The sequence below is a fragment of the Canis lupus genome, chromosome 20 (genome assembly GCF_003254725.2).
Source record: "Canis lupus dingo isolate Sandy chromosome 20, ASM325472v2, whole genome shotgun sequence".
Lineage (NCBI taxonomy): Eukaryota > Metazoa > Chordata > Mammalia > Carnivora > Canidae > Canis > Canis lupus.
The window spans coordinates 57,871,802-57,893,628 of record NC_064262.1 but is presented as its reverse complement, the minus strand read 5'-3'; the positions used below and the strand labels follow the sequence as shown (position 1 = coordinate 57,893,628).

Genomic DNA, 21,827 nt, shown 5'->3' with positions numbered 1-21,827 from the left:
CCGAGAGATGGTGGTGGACCCCAGGCCGCCTCATGTCAGGTGGGCACCTGTCTTCCAGGGTCTTGGCAGAGTGGCCCCCAATCTCCCATCTTGTGTTGACTGAGCTTGCGTTCTGGGTTGGTTGCCTCGTGCCCGGTTCTGGGGTGCAGAGCATTGGGGCTGACCCTTGGTTGGGATGCCTTAGTCCTGGGCCACTCCCCTCCACTCTCAGTAGGACTGGGAGGGCGGCGGCGGCAGGGAGCCCCGAGTCCTCCCACAGGTGGGGGCGGCCCCTGCGGAGAGCCAGATGCCCCCCACTAGCTGGACAGCCCCTCTCCCAGGGGGAGGAGAGCCGGGGGAGCACTCCGCGCGGGGTGGGGGCTCCAGGCCGCGGGCCTCGGACCCCACCGTGCTAGCCACAGGGAGGAGCGGAGGGCGCCCGGCGGCCCCGGTCCGCGGGCGGGGGAAGCCCGGGGTGCGCGCGCAGTCGGCGGCCGCAGCGCCTGTGGGCCCCGCCCGGAAGCGCCCAGGATCCGCTCGGCAGGGGGGCGGGGCTCCGCGAGCGCTAGGCCCCGCCCCCGCGGGCCATTGGCCGGGGCCGCCCCCGCGCCGCTGAGTGACGGGCGCGGGGGGCGGGGCGCAGGCTCCGCTTCCGCCGGGCCATGGGGCCGCGCGTGCTGCCGCCGCCGCCGCTGCTGCCGCTGCTGCCGCTGCTGCTGCTGCTGTCGGCGCTGCTGTGCGGGGCCCAGGAGGCCGCGCCCCCGTCGCCGCGCCCCGTGCAGGCCAGGCTGTCGCCATCGCCCGCCGTGACGAACGGGAGCCAGCCGGGCTCGCCGCACAACAGCACGCACGCGCGGCCGCCGGCCTCGCCGGGCTCGTCGCTGCTGCGCTTCTTCTACGTGCTCACGGGCCTCAGCGGCCTGGCCGCGCTCTACTTCCTCATCCGGGCGTTCAGGTGCGGCCGGCGGCGGCCAGTCCTCGCGCGCCTCCCGCCTCACGTGTCGGCGCCGGGCCCCGCCCCCGGAGCGCCGTGGCCGGGGGGGGGGGGGGGGGGGGGCCCGGGCGCGGCCCCTCCCTCCGGGTCGGCGGCCCCGCGTCACCCCGCCTGGCCGCGCGCCGCCTCGGTTCTGCGGGGCCCGGGACTCCCCGCCGGCCGCCAGGGCCCCGGGGTCCCGCCGCTCGGGGCGGGGCCGGAGCGGCGCCGGGGTCGCGGGCGCGGAGGGCGCGGAGGGCGCGGGCGGGCTGGGACGGCCCGCGGGCTGGCCGGACCCCGACGCCGGCCCTGAGCTCGCCTCGGCCCGCCTGCAGGTTGAAGAAGCCGCAGCGGAGGAGGTACGGCCTCCTGGCCAACACCGACGACCCCACGGACATGGCGTCGCTGGACAGCGACGAGGAGATCGTCTTCGAGACCCGGAATCTGAGATGGTAGCGCGGCCCTCGCTTCAGGCTCCCGGGAACCGGGCTTGTCGGGGGGAGGGGGCCGCCAGCCCCGAGGCCTGCCCCGGCCGACCCGGAGGCCAGGATGAGTGTCGGGGACAGTGTCGTGGGGCCGCCGAGGGGCTGGCTCAGGCTCGGGCCCTGTGCCCCGGCGGGGAGGAGGCTCGGGGCAGCAGCGGCCCGAGCAGTCGCGAGCCGCCCTCCGGGACAGGGCGCAGGCTCGGAGGCCGGGAGGCCGGGACAGCGGGCAGGGCGCTGCTCTGAGCTGCCGGGCCCGCGGGGGCGGCGCTGGTGCCATCCGGGAACCCCTGCCTGGCGGCGGTCTGGTGGGGCCCCGCTGCCCGCGGGCTGGGGAGGGGGGCCTGGCGGACTCCGGGGGACGCTGGACAGCGGAGGTCTCTGCTGGTCACTGGCAGGGGGAGCCCCAGGCACCGCGGGGTCTCACCCCCCCTTCACCCCCAGATGCTCCGGTCCAGGAGGCGGCCTTTCCAGAAGCCCCAGGGAGAGGACAAGAGGCGGAACGGGCTCCGGGGGCGCGGCACCCCGCTGATCCTCCTGCTGGCTTCGCTGCAGACTCCCAGAGCACCGCTTCGGCCCTACCCTTCACCCGGATGCCGCCGTGCAGGATGCTGCGTGCAAATCAGAGGCGCCGGAAGCCTCACGCGGGCCTCAGAGACTGGGGGACTGTGGCCTGGGTCACTCCACTTCTGCGGGGGACGGGGCGGGCTGAGGGACCTGTCTGGGACCTGTCTGGGAGCTGTCCCGCTGTGCTGGCGACAATAAAGGCAGCAGTGGCTCGGTAGCTGGACCTCGACTCCGCGCAGGCCCCACCTGGTGCGCCAACCCACAGGCAGTGGGTGCGCCACAGAGCAGGGCTCCATCTGTGCCTCAGTCTCCCACCTGTGACCAATCCGGCCTTCCTTGGGCTTGTCCCTGGCTGCCCCAGGGGTCCAGTGAGGAACCCCCAAGGTAGACGGGGAGCTGGGGAAGCCCTGGCCTCACCCGCCCAGATAGAGGCCTTGCCAGCCTGTGCCCCAAGGCCCAGGGGAGCTCCTGCGTTTGCTGGTCAAAGCCCACGTGCAGGGGCTCCGTCCCTGGAGCCCCTCCAGGCCGCGCCCCCCAGTGTCCCCACCCGACCCTGCTCACCACCCCGCACCTGGGGGTGTTTCCCACGGAGCTCTGGGGCAGTAGTGGAGGGGGGCCGGAGCTTCCTGTGCTCCAAGGCCCCCATAGCGCTCCTGTGGGAGCTGCACTGAACCTGAGCCCCCAGCCCCCGCGAGTTTATGGGTTTCCCCGTGGGCCTGGTTCCTTCGTGAGCTGCTGCTCCCGGACAGGTGGCGGTTCTGGGCTGGCACCCCCCACCCTCCGTGCGATGGGTCGTGGGGAGTCTGGGGGGAGGGGCTGCTCGGCCTGGAGGCTCCCCAGGGTCTTGGCCGGAGGCAGCGCAGCCGCGGCGCGGTGAGGAGCAGCCACCAGGTGGCAGCCTTGTGCCACGCAGCCTCCTCCCTGCGGCCGCGGGGCTGCGGGCGGTGTGGCCGCCTCCTCCGCTGGAGCCGGGCGGTCCTGGGGGCAAGAGGCTCAGCGGACCCCCACGTCGTCCCCGCGTCCGGCAGGGGCGCGCTGCTGTCAGCCCCGCGGGCCCACCCGCCGCCCTGCTGGGGAGTGTCGCTCCCTGCCTGCTGCCGGGGTGCAGAGAAGCTGTCGCCGGCCCAGCCAGCTGGTGGGCGCCCTCTGCAGCTGGGGTCGCTGCCCTCGGCACCTCTGTTGGCCTCTGCACCCCGAGTCTGTTTCCCCTTTCTCCGGCTGGCCAGCTGGTGCCTCCAGGAAGTCCTCCCTGACTGCCGCTCCCGCCCTGCTGTTTGGGAGGGTCTCGCACTCCGGGTCCAGTGGGTTCTGTGTTGAAGCTCAAAGTGAAGCCAGAGCCCCTGGGAGACCCGACAGGTCACACCCGCCCACTCGGGCTCTTCCTCCGTCTGTTCCCACCGCGGGTCTCTGTCTCTGCATTTTTGTCCTTGTGTCTTTCTGACTCGGAGCCTCCCGACGGTTTTTCTCCATCCATCGGCCCGGCCTCTCCTCGGTCTGCGTTTCCGTCTGTCCCCCAGTCTGTCCCCCGTCTCTGCTTCCGACCCATGGGGACGCGCTCTCAACAGGCGAGCAGACGCCGTGCGCAGCGCTCTCGCCCCGTGATCCGCGTCCCGCTCCCGCGGCTCTGAGCGGTTTTTTGAGCTTCAAAAGGCACATTAATTACCCTAATGAGGTCAGGAGAGACCCCGCGCTCTGCCACCCGGAGCTGGAGCTGGGAACGCGCCAGTGGCCCCCGCCCCAGCCCGGCTGCGCCGAGCCAGCCCGTGGGCAGCGTGGGCAGCGTGGGCAGCGTGGGGTGCCCCTGCCCAGCGGCCGTCAGCGCGCCCCGCGCCCCGGATCGGCAGCCTCGGCCCAGGCGGGAGCGGTTAGCAGGACGCCCTCAGCGGCTGAAAGCCGGGGAGCCGCCTGTCAGCCGGAGATGAAAGGCCCCGCGGGCCGGGCCCCTGCGTGCAGGCGGGCGGCCCGGGCGGGCTTCCAGCACCTTCCTCCACCTCCCGCACTCAGGCGGACGCGGTGCACGACACACGTGGCCACACCCATGGGATGTACAGAGGACAGGCGGCGCTGTCCCCTGCTGCGGAGCCCCAGCTCGTGCCAGCTGGGGGTGCACAGACCCCCGCCCCTCCCAGCACCCCGCTTCCCCACCGCGGCGGGCGGCACACATGGCGCGGCCAGGGCCCGGGTTGGGGTTTCTGGCTCTTGCCTGAGCCCGGCCTCGCTTGTCCATCCGGGGAACGAGGCGGGTGGAAGCTGGCGCCTCGGGCTCCTTAAAGGGGTGTCCTACAGCCAGGCTGACCTGGGCGCCGGCCCGGGCCGGGGTGCAGCAGGGCGTCCTCCCAGGATCTCAGGGGCCTCCTGCGGGCTCCCCGGTCTTCGCACCCGCCCCCTGGCCAGCCAGGGCTTCTGCCAGAGCCGGGGCAGGAGGCGGGGTGGGCCTGGTTCATCCTTCACCGAGGAACTTCTGCATCGTTCTACCTTCCTCCCTGGCGCCGTGGCCTTCGAAGGCGAAAGGGCGCCGGACGCTGATCCCAAGCCGGGGGACTCACCCAGCGGGCCAGGGTGGCAAGCGACGTGCTGCGGGTGGTGGGCGCTGGTCTGCGGGTCACTGGGCGGCAGGCAGCAGGTGCTGGGCCAGGGCGCCGGGGGTGCTAGACACAGGCTGGGAGCCAAGTCTGGGCCTGGCCTGAATAGGACCCTCCCCAAGTCTGGGGCCGACCCCCAGGACCAGGGTGGACAGGGACAGACCCCCCCATCTGTTCTGGATCTGGGCCTGGGGCAGACGGCCAACCCGGAGTGACCTCTGACCTTGCCTCAGCCTCGAACCCAAGACTGGCCCCTGTCCCCAGAGGGAACCTGATCGCTGACTCTTGACTCCAGGGGAAGCTTACTCCAGAATGCCCCCTGGCCCCAGCTGACCCCCTGCTGGCTGCGCCTGGAGGCTGGGAGGGCCGCCAGCCCTGGGGGGGCACAGGGCCTCTTAGGTGCCCAGGGCGGCCCCCAGCAGGGCAGGAGTCCCCAGGGGCGCTGGGCAGCCGGTGCTGTGCCCCCACCCCCACCTTGCCCAGGGCCAGGCCTCAGAGCTGCCCTGCCTTCCCCTCCCCAGAGCCCCTCCTCCAGGAGCGGCCGGCGGGCGCAGAGAGGTTGAATGGGGGACGCGCGCCTTTGTTCCTGTCCCTGCTCTGGCTCTGACCTTGAGAGAGAGACAAGAACAGAAGGAAAACAGAGCTTCAGCTCAAATCCGCTCAGGCAGCGGCAGTGGCGGCTCTTGCCTTGGTGGCCCCTGCATGCAAATGAGCAGACCCATTGCGGGGCCTTTGCCGGGCAGTCCCCTGTGCCTGGTGTGCCCTGCCCGCCTGGGCTCCTCCTGCCCCCTGCAGGTCCAGGTCCTGCCGGGTTTGACGGAAGGGACCCCAACCCCAGCTGTGAGGGCCCATCCAGTAGGAGGACAGAGGGAGCTCCCAGAAGGCCCCTCTTTGTCAGGCAGGACACTGGACTGGGCCGGGCATGCTGGCACCCCTGGGCTGCTGGCCCTCCTTCCATGCCTGTCCTGTCCTCCAGAAGGGACCCCACTGGGAGCGACCGCCCTTGTGCCCTCCAGAGAGCCAGCCGGGTCAGCCTGCGTGGAGCGGGGCCCGTGTGGCTGGAACCCAGGCCCTCCCTCCAGGGGTATCCAGAGTCAGTTTGAAGGCCCTGCCAGGTGACGCTGGGCCAGTCCTGGGCCTTTGTGGGCCTCCTGGGCCTGCCCTGGCCACCATCCTCTGCAGAGCCCCCTGGGGCAACCCTGGGGCTTGGTGACATGTGGTAAGAGGACAAAACTCAGGAGCCAGAACGTCTGGAACAGATGGGCTGAGTTCCCTGGAGGGCAGAGGACTGAGCACCTTGTCGTGGTTGGGGTGGGGCGGACATGGGAAGGGACAGGCCTTGATGGATGAGCAGAATTTTAATGGCAAGAAAAAGGGAAGGACTCTCAGGGTCCAGCCTGAGCAAAGGAGAAGCTCGGGTCACAGGTGGGGTCCACCCACGGCACGCTGGAGGCATGTGGCTGGGGTGCGGGTCAACCGGCCAGGCTCGGGTCTCTGCGGGTTCCTGCAGGGACGTTCCTGCAGGTTCCTGCACACGGGAGCCTCCCAGTTCAAGAGAGAGGTCTTGCCTCCTGGGCCTCGCGCTTCGCCAGCCCTGGGCGCGAGAAACAAGCCCAGAGAGGGGACCGCTTTGCAGCCGGCACTTGGTGACGGAGTACCTCTGCCAGCGGTCCGGCGAGAGAGGCGGGGGCACGAAGACGGACGGCCGGGAGCACAGGGCCCGTTCCTGGCCGGCAGGCAGCCCCCGGGGGCGAGAGCACTGTCTGCTCCCTGGACAGGTCAGGCTCTCCGGGCCTCTGCTTCAGCTGCGCCCTCCGCCCCAGTGCCCTTGCTGGCCGGCCTGCCCTGTCAGATGTCGCCGGGGGGTTGACTTCCCGAGCTGCCGCTCTGGGTGCCGCGCTGCTTGGATCCCACGATGAGCGGGACACGGCCACCGAGCGTCCCGCCCCTACTGTTTGCCCCGCGCCCTTAGGAGCTGAGTCAGGACTCGGGTTCCCTTTTCCAGAAGAGGAAGCAGAGGTGAGGAGGGGGGAAGCCGCAGTGCTGGGGGCCCTGGGGGTCGGGGGGGCCTGCAGTTGCCTGGGGCTTAGGATTCGGTGGGGTCTGGAGGAGGGAGGGGAGCTGGGGCAGCGGCGCCCGCGTCTCCTGCTCCTGGGGGGGCAGCCTCGCAGACTGAGACTGCTGGGGGGCCCCGGGCGGGGCGGGGGTGCGCGCGTCCAGGCGGCTCCTCCGGGCAGGCTGCCCCACCGGGCCGGCCGGGCGCGGAGTGTGCGGGGCGGCGGGCGCCGCGGAGGCAGCCGCAGCCCCCGCCCCCCGCCCCCCGCCCCGCGCGGCCGGGGCGCGGCAGGAGGGGGCGCCCGCGGCCCTCCCGGCGCTCGGGCGGGACAAAGGCCGGAGCCCCGGCCCCTCCCCGGCGGCTGCGGCGGCGGCGGCGGCCCGCGCTGCGAGAGTCCGCGCGGCCGGGCCGGCGCCCGGGGCGACCCCGGCGCCCCGCCCGCCGCCGCCTGCCTTCCCGGCGCCCGAGGTCGCGCGCGCCCCGGCGGGGGCGGCCGGGGATCTCCAAGCGCCGGCGCGCCCTCCTCCCGCCCGCCCCGCGCCCGCCCGCTCGGCGGCGGCGGAGGAGGCGGAGACGGCTGGCAGGCGGCGGCCAGGCGAGCGCGGGGCGGCCGGACCGGGGCCATGGCGCCCGCGCAGCGCCCGCTGCTGCCGCTGCTGCTGCTGCTGCTCCCGCTGCCGCCGCCGCCGCCCTTCGCGCGCGCCGAGGACGCCGCCCGCGCCAGCTCGGACCGCTACGCCGTGTACTGGAACCGCAGCAACCCCAGGTGAGCGCGCCCCGGGACTCCCGCCCTCGCCGTCTCCGCCGAGCGCCCGCCGACTTGGGGCCCCCGGCCCGCAGGCGCGCGCCCGGGTCCGCCCGGCCGAGGGGTCCCCACGCGGGGCCTCTCCGGGGAGCCCCGCCAGCCTCGGAGTTCGCGGAGGTCCCCGGGGAGCCCCGCGGCGCAGCGGCCGCTGGGGGACCTCGGCCCGGCCTCGGCGGTGCGTCCTGCCCGCGGGGTCCCCGCGTGAACTTGGGGAAGTTCATGTGTTCCTCCGTCCCCGCCCACACCCGCCTTCACTCCAGGGGTCCCTGGTCCCGCTTGGTGGAGACGGGGACACTGAGGCACTGAGGGGCTGGGCGGCAGTCCTGGCAGTCGGACCCGGCGGCACCCTCTCCCGTCTTCCTGGCACTGACGGGGAAACTGAGGCACAGAATGGCCCAGTGGCTGGCTCAAGGTCACGTGACGGGGGCAGAGCTGGGGTGGGGACCCCCGGTGGCCTGGTGCCCAGCCTGCTGCGCCCGGCTCGGGTGCCCTGCCTGCCCGCGCGTCCTCCTCGGCTGTGCTGCTGAGTGCAGCGTGGGGGGCACGAGTGCCTGTTAATCGGCGTGGGAAAACTTCGCCGGGGATGGACGGTGCCCTGGACGTCGGCAGAGCCGCCTGCGCATCTCAGGCGCCCGAAGGCTGGAGTCGGCCGGGGGTCCCCTGGGCGACGGGGCTGGGAGCGCCTCTGGCTCCGGGGTCCCCCGCTCTGGGTTGCGCGGTGTGCCCCTGGCCGGCCAGCCTCCCTGCTTCCTGCGCCGCTGCCACTGGTCACTCTCCCTCTGTTTCGAGTGCCGGCCGAGACACCCTCCGGAGCCCACTGTCCCCTGCCGTCCTCGATCCTCGGGCAGAAAGTTGCATAAAGGGCCGTCTTTGAGGCAGACTCTGGGACAAGGGTGGCCAGTGTCCTGCTGTGGGGGGCGGGGAGCGCACCCAGACACCCCCTCGTTGCCCAGCTGTGGGGTCGGGCCCCGGGGCCGAGGGCAGAGACCCCGGGCCGCAGAGGGACAGCTGGGCCACCGCGGAGCGGGTTCCCTGAGCCGCCTGCCCCGCCAGTTACATGTGGGTTTGATTAAGGCTCTTCCCTGCGGCCGAGCGGGGGAGCCCAGGTGGGCAGGGGGGAGCCCGGCGGGCAGGGCTTCCCCAGCCCAAGTTTTTGGTTTCAGCTTTGGAATCTCCGTCCTAGGCATGGCCTGTCCTTTGTTCTAGCAAACACCAAACACACGAGGAGCCTCAGATGGGGACGAAGGGGGTGCTTGGGGCCGCCTGCTGCCCCACCTGCCACGGCGCTGCGGGCAGGACCCCGGCCGGGGAGGGAGGCAGCCCCCCCAGCCGGTGCCTGGCTCTGGCCGGCCGCTCGGACGCCTCCTGTGGTGAACCTGAGAGCCCGTTCCAACCAGCTGACCGAAGGCCTCGGTGGCCTCGGGACCCCCGGGAGATTTGCCGTCCAGGGGTGGCCGACCCGGAACCTGTGCCCCGTGACGGGGTGTGTGTTGGACACGGGAGGACGGGTGGTGCTGGGCCTCAGATCCAAGGGCACCGGGCAGTGGAGATTTCCCGAAGGCACCCAGACCTGGGGACGGCTGCCTGGGGCAGGGGTTCGGGGTCGGCCCGCAGGCCCCGAAGCAGGAGGCAGCCCCAGGGGCAGAGACAGGACACAGGCCTGGTCGGGTCAGTGACGGATCAGTGGTGGCGGCAGGTGGCGGAGATGGGGAACCGCAAGGACGGCGGGGGTGGGGGCGTGCCTGAGAGAGGGGGGCGCACACAAAAGGCACAGCAAGGAAGGGGGTCAGGGTGAGGGCCGGGCACCCTGGGGTGCGGGATGGGCGGTCAGTGGAGGAGCCCGTGGGACGCATGTGCTCACATGGGGGATGCTCAGGCACAGACACCCTGCAGGTGCCAGCACCCTCGCCCGGCCACCCTCGCCCGGCCAGGCCTCGTACCTGCACCAAGGTAATAAGCATGTGGCTCCGGCGCCCGAATCCCGTGCTCCTGCTGTGCAGCGCACTTCCTGCACGCCCGCAGCGGGTGGACGCCGCCGAGCGAGCCCCGCACCCACCGCAGCGCCGCGGCGGGGAGGGGCCGTGGGTCCGCTTCAGCCACCGGGCGCCCCTGCACCCCCCCGGGCTGGCTGTCCGGCCGTCTGTCCGGCCGGCCCCTACCTGGTCACCCCCGGGCCGGCCGCTGGGGGTCCCGGGCCAGCTCCCTCACGCGGGGCCGAGTGCTGCGGCGCGGGGAAGGTTCGGGCGCGCCTCTGTCTCAGGCCGTGTGTAGCTGCGGGTTTTTGTGTCGGATACGCGGGGATCCTAGGGCCCCGGGAGGTGCACACGCATGTGTGTGCGGCAGGGTGACGCATATGCCTCCGTGTGTGTGGGGGCCCTGGCTCTGGCATGTTTGCACACGTGTCCTGGTGGTTGTGCCAGAGTGCATGCATGTGTTTGCACAGCGGGTCTGTGTGTGCAGCGTACGTGGTGTCTGGGGGCACACGTGCAGATCTGCGTGTGCCGATCTGTGCACAGGCACAACGGGGCTGTCGGGGGGGCGCACACATGTGTCTTCGGCGCATCTGGGAGTGGAGCGCACATGCGTGTGTGTGTGTGTGTGTGTGTGTGTGCGCGCGCACGGCCAGGCTCTGGTCGGCGCAGAGCCTCCGCTCAGGGCGCAGCCAGGCCTCGCAGATGGCGGCGCGGCTTGCTGTCCCCGCGTGTCCGGCGGCTCCTCCTCTGGCCCCCCGGAGCTGGGTGGGGGTGTGCACCGGTCCTGGGGGATAACGTGCATGGGTCCCGGGGGCCCCGTGCTGCCCACGGCGCGGAGGGGCATGCGGGTCCCGAGCTGGCGCCACGTAGGGCGCCCATGGCCACCTCGGAGCCCCCCGCCTGGGAGGAGACCCACAGCCGGGGCCGCAGAGGTGCGGGCTGGGGCTCTGCCGGGCAGGGGGCTTCGGCGGCCGCCCTGATGCCAGGCGGGGTGGCATCTGAATGGGGCTCCGTGTGCTTCTGGGGGTGCGCTGGGAACATGGTGACTCGACACGCACCCTCCCCGTGGCAGAGGCGTCGGGCACCCCTGGGCCCCGTGGCCCTGCAGCCTCGCCTGGACCTCTAGGGACAAACGGCCGTGACCACGTGATGCCAGATTTTGTCGTATGAGGGTTTTTTGTTTCGTCTGAGGGGGTTGGTGTGGCGGCTTTCAGGGCTCAGACAGCGAGGCCCCGTGTGCCTGGGGACAGGCCCGGGAGCCGTGGGGAGCCGGGGATGTCCGGGCGCGACCTCAGGCGGCGGTGGGCTGCTCGGAGCCTCGGCATTGCCTTCGGGAAGCGGGCAGCAGGTGTGCCAGGCCGCGAGCAGGACCCTGGGGCACAGAGGGACAGCCGGGCAGCTCCTGCGGGGAGCGCGGGGGGCCCTGCGGCCGGGCCCCAAGGTCGCACTGATGGCGACTGTGCACCCGAAGAGCGGGGTGAGGAGCGGCGGTGCGGGGTGGGGTGGCCCGGCACTTCCCCCTGGGTCTGACGGGCGGGGGTCCTTCCCTGCTCCTCCCACGGTGGACGTCCTGGGCACTGTCCCCACGTGGACACAGGTCGGGGCCGATGCCGGGGTGCGCTGTACGAGCGGCAGCTCCTGGCCTCCAGCGGCCTGGGGGTGCCCACCCCCGGACCCCTGGGCCCCTGGGACACACTTCTGTGGGGTCCGTGGGTTCCTCAGGGTCCCGGGTGCAGGTTTCTCCTGGGACAGCAGGTGCACTAATGGGGTGCGGCGTTCCCGAGGCCCTGCCCTGCGCCCCGTCGGCCATGACAACCCCACGCTCCTTCCCCCTCCTCAGGGAGGGGCCCCCAGCCAGCCTCGCCCCGGGTGTGGCCCTGGGGGGGCTCGGCTGTGTGCCCCGCACCGCCCACCGTGCCAGGGACGGGCTGAGCATGGCTGGGCCTCCTCACACCTGAAGGCCAGGTGTGTCCGCGCAGCCGGTCTTGGCCTGACTGTGGCTCTGGCTGCCGGCTGGGTCTCCCCCACGCCTGCTCTCTTGCCCCGCCTCGGTCTCCCTGTTGGGCCTGGGGCCGTGGCTTCGGGGGCTCCGTCCCCACATGAGCCAGGCTGTCGCTCACTGCCGTGGCCTCGTGCCCCGTCGGACCTGTCTCGCCGCACCAGGGAGTGAGTCACCTGGGGCCACAGGGAAGTCAGGCCCGAGTGAGGGGGTGTCGGCCCTCAGCCTGCGGGAGACCCAGGCCCCGCGGTGGGGCTGCCCCTGTGCCCCCGCCCGCACCGCTTCAGGCCCCCCCACGCCCGCGGCCCTGGTCACCCACACGGCGGACCCCGCCCCCGCCCCACTGTGGGAGGCAGGCGGCCGTCGGATGGGAGATGTCGCCCTGACCCCCGAGAGCTAGGCCTGGGCGCTGAGGCCTCGGCTGTTGGCCCGGGTCCCCACGGGCACCTGTCGGCCCCTCCCTGGGAGCCGGGGTCGGGCTCAGACGAGGGAGATGGTCCCGAGGCCTGCGGGGGCGCGCGGGGCCTTGGTGTGCTGCCCGCCTCACCCCTGCCAGGTTTCTGGTCTGGGGCGCGGCACAGCCCTCCCCGCCCCCCGCCCCGTTTTGGGTGAGACTCCTAATTAGTTGCTTTGCTATTAGCGTCTAATGACTTGACAATGGCCCGATTGAAACTAATTAGCTGCAGGCCCTGCGGTTGGCAGGGTGGGGGGTGGCGGGCAGGGCCCGGTCCACCAGGGGCTGGGAGGGCTGCCTGGAGGAGTGCACGCAGCGAGCAGGAGTGGGGGATGGGCGTAGCCTCCAAAAGCCTCAGGAGCCCTCTGTCTGGGAACCCATCCCAAGTCAGTCATTAACCCCTTAGTGAGAATTGCTCTCTATCTGCTGCTCCCACGGAGCATTTGCACATCACGCTTCTGCGCTAATGGAGAAAATGAAAGCTTTGTCTTGCTCGCACCGGCTCGGTTTTGGGGTTGGGCCCCTCCCCCGTGCAGGCACCACCCTGAGCAGGGCCCAGGCGCCCGCCCGGGTTTGCCCGCCAAGTTGGAACCGGGAATGCCAACGCAGCGCAGCAAGGCCATCGCTATTTTAGAGCTGGGGGCGGGGGGAATGGTCCACTTCGACAGCCAGAGCTTGGGGGGATCGGGGGGCTTCTGGGACCCGCCTGCCTGGGGTCCTCGCCCCATGGTGGGCCACCGTCTGGTCCCTGCGACTCTGGGACCTCAGACACTTGTGTCTTTTTCGGCCTTGTTTGATCCACAAACATGTGTTGAGGGCCTGGGCTGGCAATGAGGGAAGGGGCGGCGGAGGAGGAGGCTGACCCCAGGGTCCAGGAGGGCAGACGGCGGACCGCGTAGAGGTAAAGTTTTGAGGCTGGTGGAATGAGATAAGTGATGGAGAGGAAGCAGGCAGGTCAGAACGTTCCAGGCGGAGGGAACAGCATGTGCAAAGGCCCTGGGGTGGGGACAGGAGCAGCCAGAAGGCTAGTGTGGCTAGAAGGGAGTGAGGGGGGGGGGGCAATCACCCGGCGACCTGGTGTAGGGCGGCAGGGCCTTCGGGCCTCATGACCTGGGAGGACTGTGGGTTTTATTCTGACTGACGGGGAGCTTTGAGCCAGAGGATCCCAGGGTCTGATTTACATTCAGAAAAGCCGAGCCCTGGATTTTGGGAGGCCCCGCCCCGTGGGGCCCACGTATCCAGCCCCGGAATCGGCAAGGCAGCCTCAGTTTTAGGTGCTTTTTTAGATGATACGGGAAGGGGGAGGATACTGGTCTGACGCAGGGGAGGAAGGCGTCCGGGGAGGGAGGGCAGGGACCAGGGGGATGGGGGGTGGGGGGTGCTGCGGCAGCCCCACCTCCACCCTCCAGGCTCCATTGAGCGGAAGCCCTTTCTTTGAGGCTGTGTATCCCCTGCACCATGCCAGGGAGGGCGGGGGAAACTGAGCCCCAGAGGGGCAGGCCCCGGTTGGTCGCCAGCACCTGCAGCTCGGCCCTACCCCCAGCCCCGCCGGTGGGCGGTTCCCTATCTCCACCTCCCCTGCGGCCTGGCCTGGGTGGTCCTGGCGGGCGCGTGGCCCCGGCTGCCATCGATTGGCTGATCAATGGGGCTTTCAATGGGCTGGGAAGGAGCAGAAATGACTTCTGAAAAAGCCTGGAGTGGCGTCTGCATCGATCTCTCCCAAGGGGCTGGAGAGCACCGCCAGTCCGCGGGGCAGCCCAAGGGACAGGCGGGGTCACTGCCTGACCCCGTGCTAGCCTGGCCCTGCGTCAGCACGACCCTGGCCCCTGCCCCAGGGCTGCCCTGCCTGTGTGCAGGGCCTACCGTGTCATGTGTATGTCTGGGGTCCCCCTTTAGCCTCAAGGACCGTCCCCACTGTGCACAGTGTAAACTGACACTTGGAGGATGAACCACGAGAACCAGCAGGGCGCAAACTGGTGCCTGAACCCAGAACTCTCTGCCGCCCCCACGGGACCCCGCTTCCCCAGTCTCCTTGCTACACGCCCTGACTCCGCAGACGCCATCCCACCACCGGCACCCCCCTTCCCGGACGAGCCCAAGAGCCGACCTGAGACTCGGAGTCTCCATCTTAGCCACAGGCTTGAGGTCTCCGTAAGATCTCTGGTGTCAGAGTGGGAAACTGAGGCACAAGTGAGCAGGTCTCCTGCTTGCCTCGCTCCCACCCCTGGAGCCCCAGAAGCCCTCCCCCCACCTGAGTGTCCAGTGGCAGGGGCCAGTGGGGGGCCGGCCGATGCCATCTGATGATCCAGCACCGCTTGGTGCACTGTGCCAGTGAGTACACCCGCATGGGGGGCTCAGCATGGCTCCCTGGACCGGGTGGCCGGCACCGTGGGCACAGAGGTGTGGCACGGGGGCGCGGGGTCCCAGTCCCCCTCCCCGCCCTGGGGCTCAGTGCCCAGGCCTGGACCATGAGGGAGAGGGGCAGCCTGGGGAGCCGGGTCCCCCCCCCAACCGTTTGGGCCTTTCATGTGCAAACAAGCTCCTGGCAGAGGCTGCTGTCCCACCTGGAGGCCCCCCTGTCCCACCTTGGGCCAGGCTGCCTTTTGGTGACCAGAACCCAGGGGACCCCGCCAGGCAGATCTAAGGGATCCTGGCGCTGTAGCCTGAGGCAGTGGTGGCGGGGGAGCTGCTGGTCCTGCTCTCCGCTGACCTCCAGCCTCGCCAGATGAGGCTAGATTGGGGCTGGGGGGCTCCCCAAGGACGGGGTGCAGGCTGCATGACAGGTGGGACTGCCCGGGTGGAGGCTGGGAAGCAGGGCTGAAGGACAGAGGTGTCAGGGCTGGGGGCCTGGTGGGGTGACCACGAGATTGGGGGACAGTTGTCAAATTCTAGAGGCTCCGGAGGGAGGCCGCTGGACTTGGGGGGGTCACAGTGGAGGAAGGGGTTGAGGCTGGGGTGCAGCCCCCAGCACCACTGAGCTGCCCTGGGGTGCCCTCGCCACGCCCCGCCCCTGCGGGGACACTGAGGCAAGAGCAGGCGTCAGAACCAGCCGCCCCGGGGGCCCAGAGCCCAGCCTGTGTCCCCTCAGCCCCCCTGCTTCTTGGCAGGCGCAGCTGCAGAATGGAAGCTCTGGGGGGCCGCGTGGGGGGCTGCCCGGGGAAGGGGGCGCTTAGTCGAGCGGTAACGTGCTTTTGGAGACGGACTTCATGACCCGGCAACAGCTTGTGCCAGTCCCGGAAGAGCCCAGATGTCCGGCACCCGGAAGGGGGGTCTCGGTCGCACCCACACCTGCTCCGTTCCCTCGGGATACCCAGAATGCCTGGCGGCCGGGCATCCTGCTGGTGGGCAGGAGGCATAGGGCGGTGCACGGGGGGCGGGAGTGGGGGAGGGGGGCCGGAGGGCGCCGACGGGGGGCTCGGGCAGGAGGGGGCGGGGGCGCTCGGGGAGGAGGGGCGGGGGGGCAGAGGGCGCCGAGGGGGGCCTCGGAATTGCGCCCTGGACCGTGTCCCTGGAACGTGTCCGGCCTCCGGGTCCCTTGGCCCCCAGTCCCCGGCCCCTCTGACCCCGTCCCCGGCTGAGCTGACCTCGCCCCCGGGCCCGCTGGCCCCGCCCCCGCCCCGCGCTGACCCCGCCCCCACCCTTGGTCTGGTCCCCGCCCCCAGCCCTGCGCTGACTCCGCCCCCGCCCCGCTGGCCCCGCCCCCAGCCTTGGGCTGATTCCCGCCCCCAGCCCTGCACCGACCCTGGGCCCGCCCTAGACAGCGTTGACCCCGCCCCCAGCCCTGCGCTGGCCCCGCCCCGCCCCGCTGGCCCCGCCCCCAGCCTTGCGCTGGCCCCGCCCCCAGCCCTGCGCTGGCCCCGCCCCCGCCCTGCGCTGACCCCGCCCCGCCCCGCTGGCCCCGCCCCCAGGTTCCACGCGGGCGCGGCGGACGACGGCGGGGGCTACACGGTGGAGGTGAGCATCAACGACTACCTGGACATCTACTGCCCGCACTACGGGGCGCCGCTGCCGCCGGCCGAGCGCATGGAGCACTACGTGCTGTACATGGTCAACGGCGAGGGCCACGCCTCCTGCGACCACCGGCAGCGCGGCTTCAAGCGCTGGGAGTGCAACCGGCCCGCGGCGCCCGGGGGGCCGCTCAAGTTCTCGGAGAAGTTCCAGCTCTTCACGCCCTTCTCCCTCGGCTTCGAGTTCCGGCCCGGCCACGAGTACTACTACATCTGTGAGTGGGGGGACGGGGGAGGGGCACGGGGGGAGGGGACACGGGGGACACGTGGGGGGACACGCGGGGATGGGGGGTATATGGGGAGGTGGATACGGGGGACACGTGGGGGGACACGCGGGGATGGGGGGTATATGGGGAGGTGGATACGGGGGACACGTGGGGGGACACGGGGGATGGGGGTATATGGGGAGGGGACACGGGGGACACGTGGGGGGACACGCGGGGATGGGGGTATATGGGGAGGGGACACGGGGGACACGTGGGGGGACACGCGGGGATGGGGTATATGGGGGAGGGGACACGGGGGACACGTGGGGGGGACACGGGGGGATGGGGGGTATATGGGGAGGTGGATACGGGGGACACGTGGGGGGACACGGGGGATGGGGGTATATGGGGAGGGGACACGGGGGACACGTGGGGGGACACGCGGGGATGGGGGTATATGGGGAGGGGACACGTGGGACACGTGGGGGGGACACGGGGGGATGGGGGGTATATGGGGAGGTGGATACGGGGTACACGTGGGGGGACACGCGGGGATGGGGGTATATGGGGAGGGGACACGGGGGACACGTGGGGGGACACGGGGGATGGGGGTATATGGGGAGGGGACACGGGGGACACGTGGGGGGACACGCGGGGATGGGGGTATATGGGGAGGGAACACGGGGGACACGTGGGGGGACACGGGGGATGGGGGGTATATGGGGAGGTGGATACGGGGTACACGTGGGGGGACACGCGGGGATGGGGGCATATGGGGGAGGGGACACGGGGGACACGTGGGGGGACACGGGGGATGGGGGTATATGGGGGAGGGGACACGGGGGACACGTGGGGGGACACGGGGGATGGGGGTATATGGGGGAGGGGACACGGGGGACACGTGGGGGGACACGGGGGACGGGGGTATATGGGGAGGGGACACGGGGGACACGTGGGGGGACACGCGGGGATGGGGGTATATGGGGAGGGGGATACAGGGTACAAGTGGGGGGACACGGGGGGATGGGGGTATATGGGGGACGGGACACAGGGGACACGTGGGGGGGACACGAGCACCACTGCATCTCTACACAAGGGGAGGGGGAGGCGGGCCGTGGGGAGGTGGGTCTGGCTGGATTGTCCTCGGGGACCACCCCTCCTCCCGCCCTGGCCTTGGTGTCCCTGGGATCAAGCTCCAGGGTGGTTTCATGCTCCCAGCCAGCCCCGGAGGCCTCACTGTCCAGAGTCCCCATTGTGCAGATGGGGCCCAGAGCAGCATTGAGCCTGTAAACCCACAGGCGCCCTCCCTTGACCTCAGTGTCCGGAGGGGACCCTGGGCCTCTGGGCTGGGGGAGCGGACGGCCCCCCATCAGCTTGTCCTGAGACCGGGGTGCTCACCCTCCATCGAAGAGAGGAGGGGACAGGCCTAGGGAATCTGGTGCAGGAGCGGGGTGGGGGTGGGGGAGTGAGGGCGGAGCCTGGGACCTGCAGGTCACCCCCTTGGCTTGGCAGCCGTCCCCCAGGCCCTCCCCAGCATCCCCCCATCCCCCCAGGATTCCTCAAGGACCGTGGAAGCTGTTTTCCAAAGTGTGGGGACACTGAGGCACACACAGCCTCAGGGTGGGCGGCCCCTGCTCTGCCCCCTCTCCCCTCAGGGGGTCCCCCATAAAGTCCTGATGGCAGGGTGGGGAGGCGGGAGCACAGCGGGCTTGGCCGAGTGCCGTGGGTCCACGTCCAGGTTCCGCTGTGGCCTGGCAGCCCTTTGCTCCCCGTGGACCTTGGCCAGGAGCACGGGGTCTGGGCGCTGCCCCTGCAGCGTGGGGCCTGGGGCAACACCCCTCCAGGGGCCCTGGAGCGTGAGGGGTCAGTGCCTTGCGGGTGCGGTGGGGGGGCTCCAAGGGGGGCCATGTGGAGGCGCCCCTCCCGCCGTCCTCCCTGCTGTGTCCCGCTAAACCCCACAGGCCCCATTCTTCTTTTCTGCTCTATCTGGAATTTTTCCTTTTAATTCACGGACGAAGCGGGTGGAGGAAGGGGGAATAAGGTGTTGAAATTAAGTCCTCGTAATATAAGAAAAATTACATTTTTCTTTCCAGGACGGGAGTTTCATAAAGATAATTATTGTAATTATTCGTCCTATCTCCGTGACAAATGTTATTTTTATTACACACTTTTTAATCTTCATCTCCCAGCGTGAGGGGCTGCTGGGGCGGGCGGGGGTGGCCGCCCCCAGAGGACGGGCGGTACCGGCCCGCGTGCATCTGCCTGCGTGGACGTGCACACGGGGCGGCTCACGTGTGTGAGCCCCACGGGCCCCCTGGGCTCAAGCCTCCCCCCGCTTCCCTGTCCTGAGCCCCGAGCTGTGGGCCCCCCGGGTGAGGTGGGGGTGCAGCCTCTCTCCCGGGGGCCACTGGCTTTGCTGGCCCCTAGATGGATGGAGGTCGTCGTTTCCCAAGCACTGGCTGCAGGGCAGATGCGGCCCACGTAGGGGTGACTTACCCGCGGGCCGCAGAGAGCAGGCATTTGATCCCAGATCAATCATTTGGTTACACTGATTTTTTGCTGATTGGTTCAAGAAAAACAGGTTTTTAGTCATCACCTTTGAGCCTTGCCCTGTGCTGCCTTGGGGTGAGATGGAGCCAGACACAGACACCCCCGGTCGCTGGGGTCAGGCAGCAGCAAAGGGAAGGGCAGGGAGGGTGTGCAGGAGGACTTCTGGGAAAGAGAGGGCGTTGTGTCTGGGGCTTTGATGTGTGAGTAGGAGTTTTGAGGGTGGCCCCACCCCTGGCCTTGGGTGAGGTTGTGCCACCAGTGTGGGGAAGGGGATGGAGCCCAGGAGGTCCCGGCGCTGAGAGCTCCTGCCCCACCGACCCCCTGCCCGTGTCTTCCAGCTGCCACGCCGCCCAATGCTGTGGACCGGCCCTGCCTGAGGCTGAAGGTCTATGTCCGGCCGACCAGTAAGTGCTCAGGGCCCTCAGCCTTGTGTCCGAGCCCGCAGAGCCCACTGCGGGTGTGCGGAGCGGGGGCGGCCGGAGCACAGCCCTGGGAGTCCCATGACCCCAGCGGCGGCCGCTGCCCCGGAGCCTCATTTCCCCACCTGAGTGAGGACAGCACCGCAGACCTTCGGGAGTGAGGGTGGAGGCCCTGGCCTGGCCTGCGCTGCGGCCGCCCCTGCACCCAAGCGTCAGCATCAGGGAAGCTCCCCGGGGTAGACCCGAAGGGCCACGGCCCCAACGCTGCAAGCGTCACAGCCGCACCAGAGAACGGGGGTCCCTGCAGCCACGTGACCTCACCCGGGCGCCGGGTCGCGTGTGTGCCCGCTGTTGGCCGCGCTCGCACTGAGGGCACAGCCCCGCTCGGCCGGGGGGTGCAGCTGAGCCTTGTGAGCTCCAGGGAGCAGAGTCAGGGTGTGGGGCGCAGCCAGCGAGGGAGGGGGCCACGGGGGCTGAGGCCGCCTGGTGACCATCCTGTGTCTGTGTCTCCCCAGACGAGACCCTGTACGAGGCCCCTGAGCCCATCTTCACCAGCAATAACTCGTGCAGTGGCCTGGGCAGCTGCCAGCTCGTCCTCAGCACTGTCCCTGTGCTCTGGACACTCCTGGGCTCCTAGTCTTGGCCCGCCTGGATGGTCCCCCTGGACGGTCCCCCTGGACGGCCTGCCTGCCGGATGGTCCCCCTGGACGGCCTCGCCTGGACGGTCCTCCTGGACGGTCCCTCTGGACGGCATCGCCTGGACAGTCCTCCTGGATGGCCCACCTGCTGGACGGTCCCCCTGGATGGCGTCGCCTGGATGGTCCCTCTGGATGGCGTCGCCTGGACTGTCCCCCTGGACGGCCTCGCCCGGATGGCCTCGCCTGAAGACCACACAGACACTCCATTTCTCCCATGACAGGTGCTGCCCCTGCCGGGTGGGGGGCGTCCAGCGCCCCGGGACCCGCCCTGGGGGGTGCGTGGCTAAGGGTCCTGAGGCCCGAGGGGCCAGGCCAGCCCTTCCAGAGTGCCGGAGAACCTAAGAACCTCTTGGCAGTGGTTTTGTTTTATGGCGGACTCAGAAAGACTGGAGTTTTTAATTTAATTTATTCCTTGCTGTTGCTGGTGACTTTGGGAAGGAAACAGAAGGGATGGGCGGGGGGGGGGCTCCCGGTCCCGGGGGCACGGGCCTCAGGAGACCCCCGGTCAGCTCACTCCGTTTGTCTTGCGGGGTCCTGGCTGGCGCCACCCTGCACCTCCCTCGGGCCCAGGGGGAAGGGGGGAGTGAGCAGTGGCCCCAGGCCCCCCAGAATCTGAGCCCACCCCAGCCCCTGCCTCACCCGCCTCCCTCGGGGGCTCCTTTCCCAGAGTGGAAATCCAGGATGTTTCACCGGAGGCCACAGCCCCCTCCGAGTCCCAGGCCCCCGAGTCTAGAACCCCTTGGGCGCCCCCCCGCCCCGCGCAGCCTCACCTGCCGGCCGCCGAGGCCCAGAAGACATGACGTTTCTGTAAATAGAGCCAGCAAGTATATATACTGTGATTTATTTTTACTGTATTCCTAAGGACGGCCTGGAAAGTCTCTCTCTCTCTTTTTTTTTCCCCTTCCCGGGAGGGGGGGCACTTTTTTTGGCGGGGGTGGGGGTGGGGGGACTCTTTAGAGTAGAAGCCACACTTCGCAATAAGCTCAGTTGTCTGTCGGAGCCCCCTCCCCTTGCTCCCGGAACTAACCATGTTTGTAAGAGAAAACAGGACGAAGCAAAACGCCGGGGGGAGCCCACCCCCAGAAAAAGACACCCCCCGACCCTTTAAAGAAGCAAACAGCATTTATACAGATTTCATATTTCTACCCGCCTTTCCTGATCTGTGTTTTCTATATATTCTATATAAGTATATATGGTGCGGGGCTGCCAGGTGGGGCTTTTGTAGGGGCAGCGGGCGGGCGGCGTGGCCACGCCTGGAGCTGGCGGCGCGGACTCCCCCTCCGTTACAATCAACTTTGAATTCTGTATTTTTTTATAATAAAACGAGTGTAAACCTCCAGCGTGTGCATGTGTGGGGGGCCCTCTGCCAGCTGCGGGGGCGGGGGGGACACTCGGAACTTACAGTTTGGAGCTGCGTCCCGAGGCTGCCCGCGGGGAGGGAGGGAGATCGGGGCTCCACCGTGACGGAGTCTCGGGTGCTTGGGGGGCCAGGCCCCGGGATGAGCACTTTGTGGGGCTCTGTCCTTCGTGGCCCTCCATGGGCCTCAGCGCCCCCCCCACGCCCCCGAGCAGTGAGAACAAGACCCCCCAGGCCGGGGGCGGCCGGAGGAAGCAGGGAAGACACGGGGAAGGCGGCAGAGGCACCCAGATTGCAAGCCCCCAGGCCTGGTCCGGGTGCCCCGCTCCCTCGGCCGTATCTGGGGTCCCCGGGGAGGGGAGAGAGGATCTTCAGGTTCCGAGACGGGTCTTTTAGGATCCAACCAAATTATATGGCCTCTGTCGCCAAGCTCTGCGGCTGTGTGACTCAGTTTCCCTACCTGCCCAGCCCCACGTCAGGGGTCTGGGTTGCCTCTGAATCCCTCTCTGGGTTTGCAAAAGGGACGCGTCAGGGACTGTGGGCGCTGAGGGGCCTTCACCCCGGCCTAGCCCCAGATGGGGGCCCAGAGAGAGGCTGGGGGCCGCCCAGCAGGCCCGGGGACTGGGGACCCCTCGGCCGCCTGTCGCCTTGGTGCCGCCGCCAGCCCCGCAGCCTCCCGGGCACGATTCGCGGGGAGGGGAGGCCCGCAGCTAATGAATT

General features: G+C 70.0%; 2 protein-coding genes across 2 annotated transcripts; both read left to right on the top strand.

Moving 5' to 3' along the window:
- Positions 1 to 626: 626 nt before the first annotated feature.
- On the top strand, positions 627 to 2,218 carry FAM174C (family with sequence similarity 174 member C). Its single transcript, XM_025456703.2, has 3 exons — positions 627 to 934; positions 1,288 to 1,404; positions 1,879 to 2,218. Coding segments are annotated over exons 1-3 (411 nt in total). The 5' UTR covers positions 627 to 641; the 3' UTR covers positions 1,880 to 2,218.
- A 4,933-nt stretch (positions 2,219 to 7,151) lies between these two features.
- Positions 7,152 to 21,087, top strand: EFNA2 (ephrin A2). The gene is made up of 4 exons (XM_025456704.3): positions 7,152 to 7,405; positions 15,779 to 16,092; positions 18,972 to 19,037; positions 19,568 to 21,087. Exons 1-4 carry the CDS (start codon positions 7,263 to 7,265, stop codon positions 19,687 to 19,689), a joined length of 645 nt encoding a protein of 214 aa, XP_025312489.1. The 5' UTR covers positions 7,152 to 7,262; the 3' UTR covers positions 19,690 to 21,087.
- The last annotated feature ends 740 nt before the right edge of the window (positions 21,088 to 21,827 follow it).

Bases quoted from the DNA above. Each gene is read 5' to 3' on its own strand.
- EFNA2 (XM_025456704.3), top strand. From the start codon at position 7,263: ATGGCGCCCGCGCAGCGCCCGCTGCTGCCGCTGCTGCTGCTGCTGCTC. The intron at 16,093-18,971 runs GTGAGTGGGGGG...CGTGTCTTCCAG, and splicing joins CCACGAGTACTACTACATCT to CTGCCACGCCGCCCAATGCT. The intron at 19,038-19,567 runs GTAAGTGCTCAG...GTGTCTCCCCAG, and splicing joins GGTCTATGTCCGGCCGACCA to ACGAGACCCTGTACGAGGCC.
- FAM174C (XM_025456703.2), top strand. From the start codon at position 642: ATGGGGCCGCGCGTGCTGCCGCCGCCGCCGCTGCTGCCGCTGCTGCCG. The intron at 935-1,287 runs GTGCGGCCGGCG...GCCCGCCTGCAG, and splicing joins TTCCTCATCCGGGCGTTCAG to GTTGAAGAAGCCGCAGCGGA.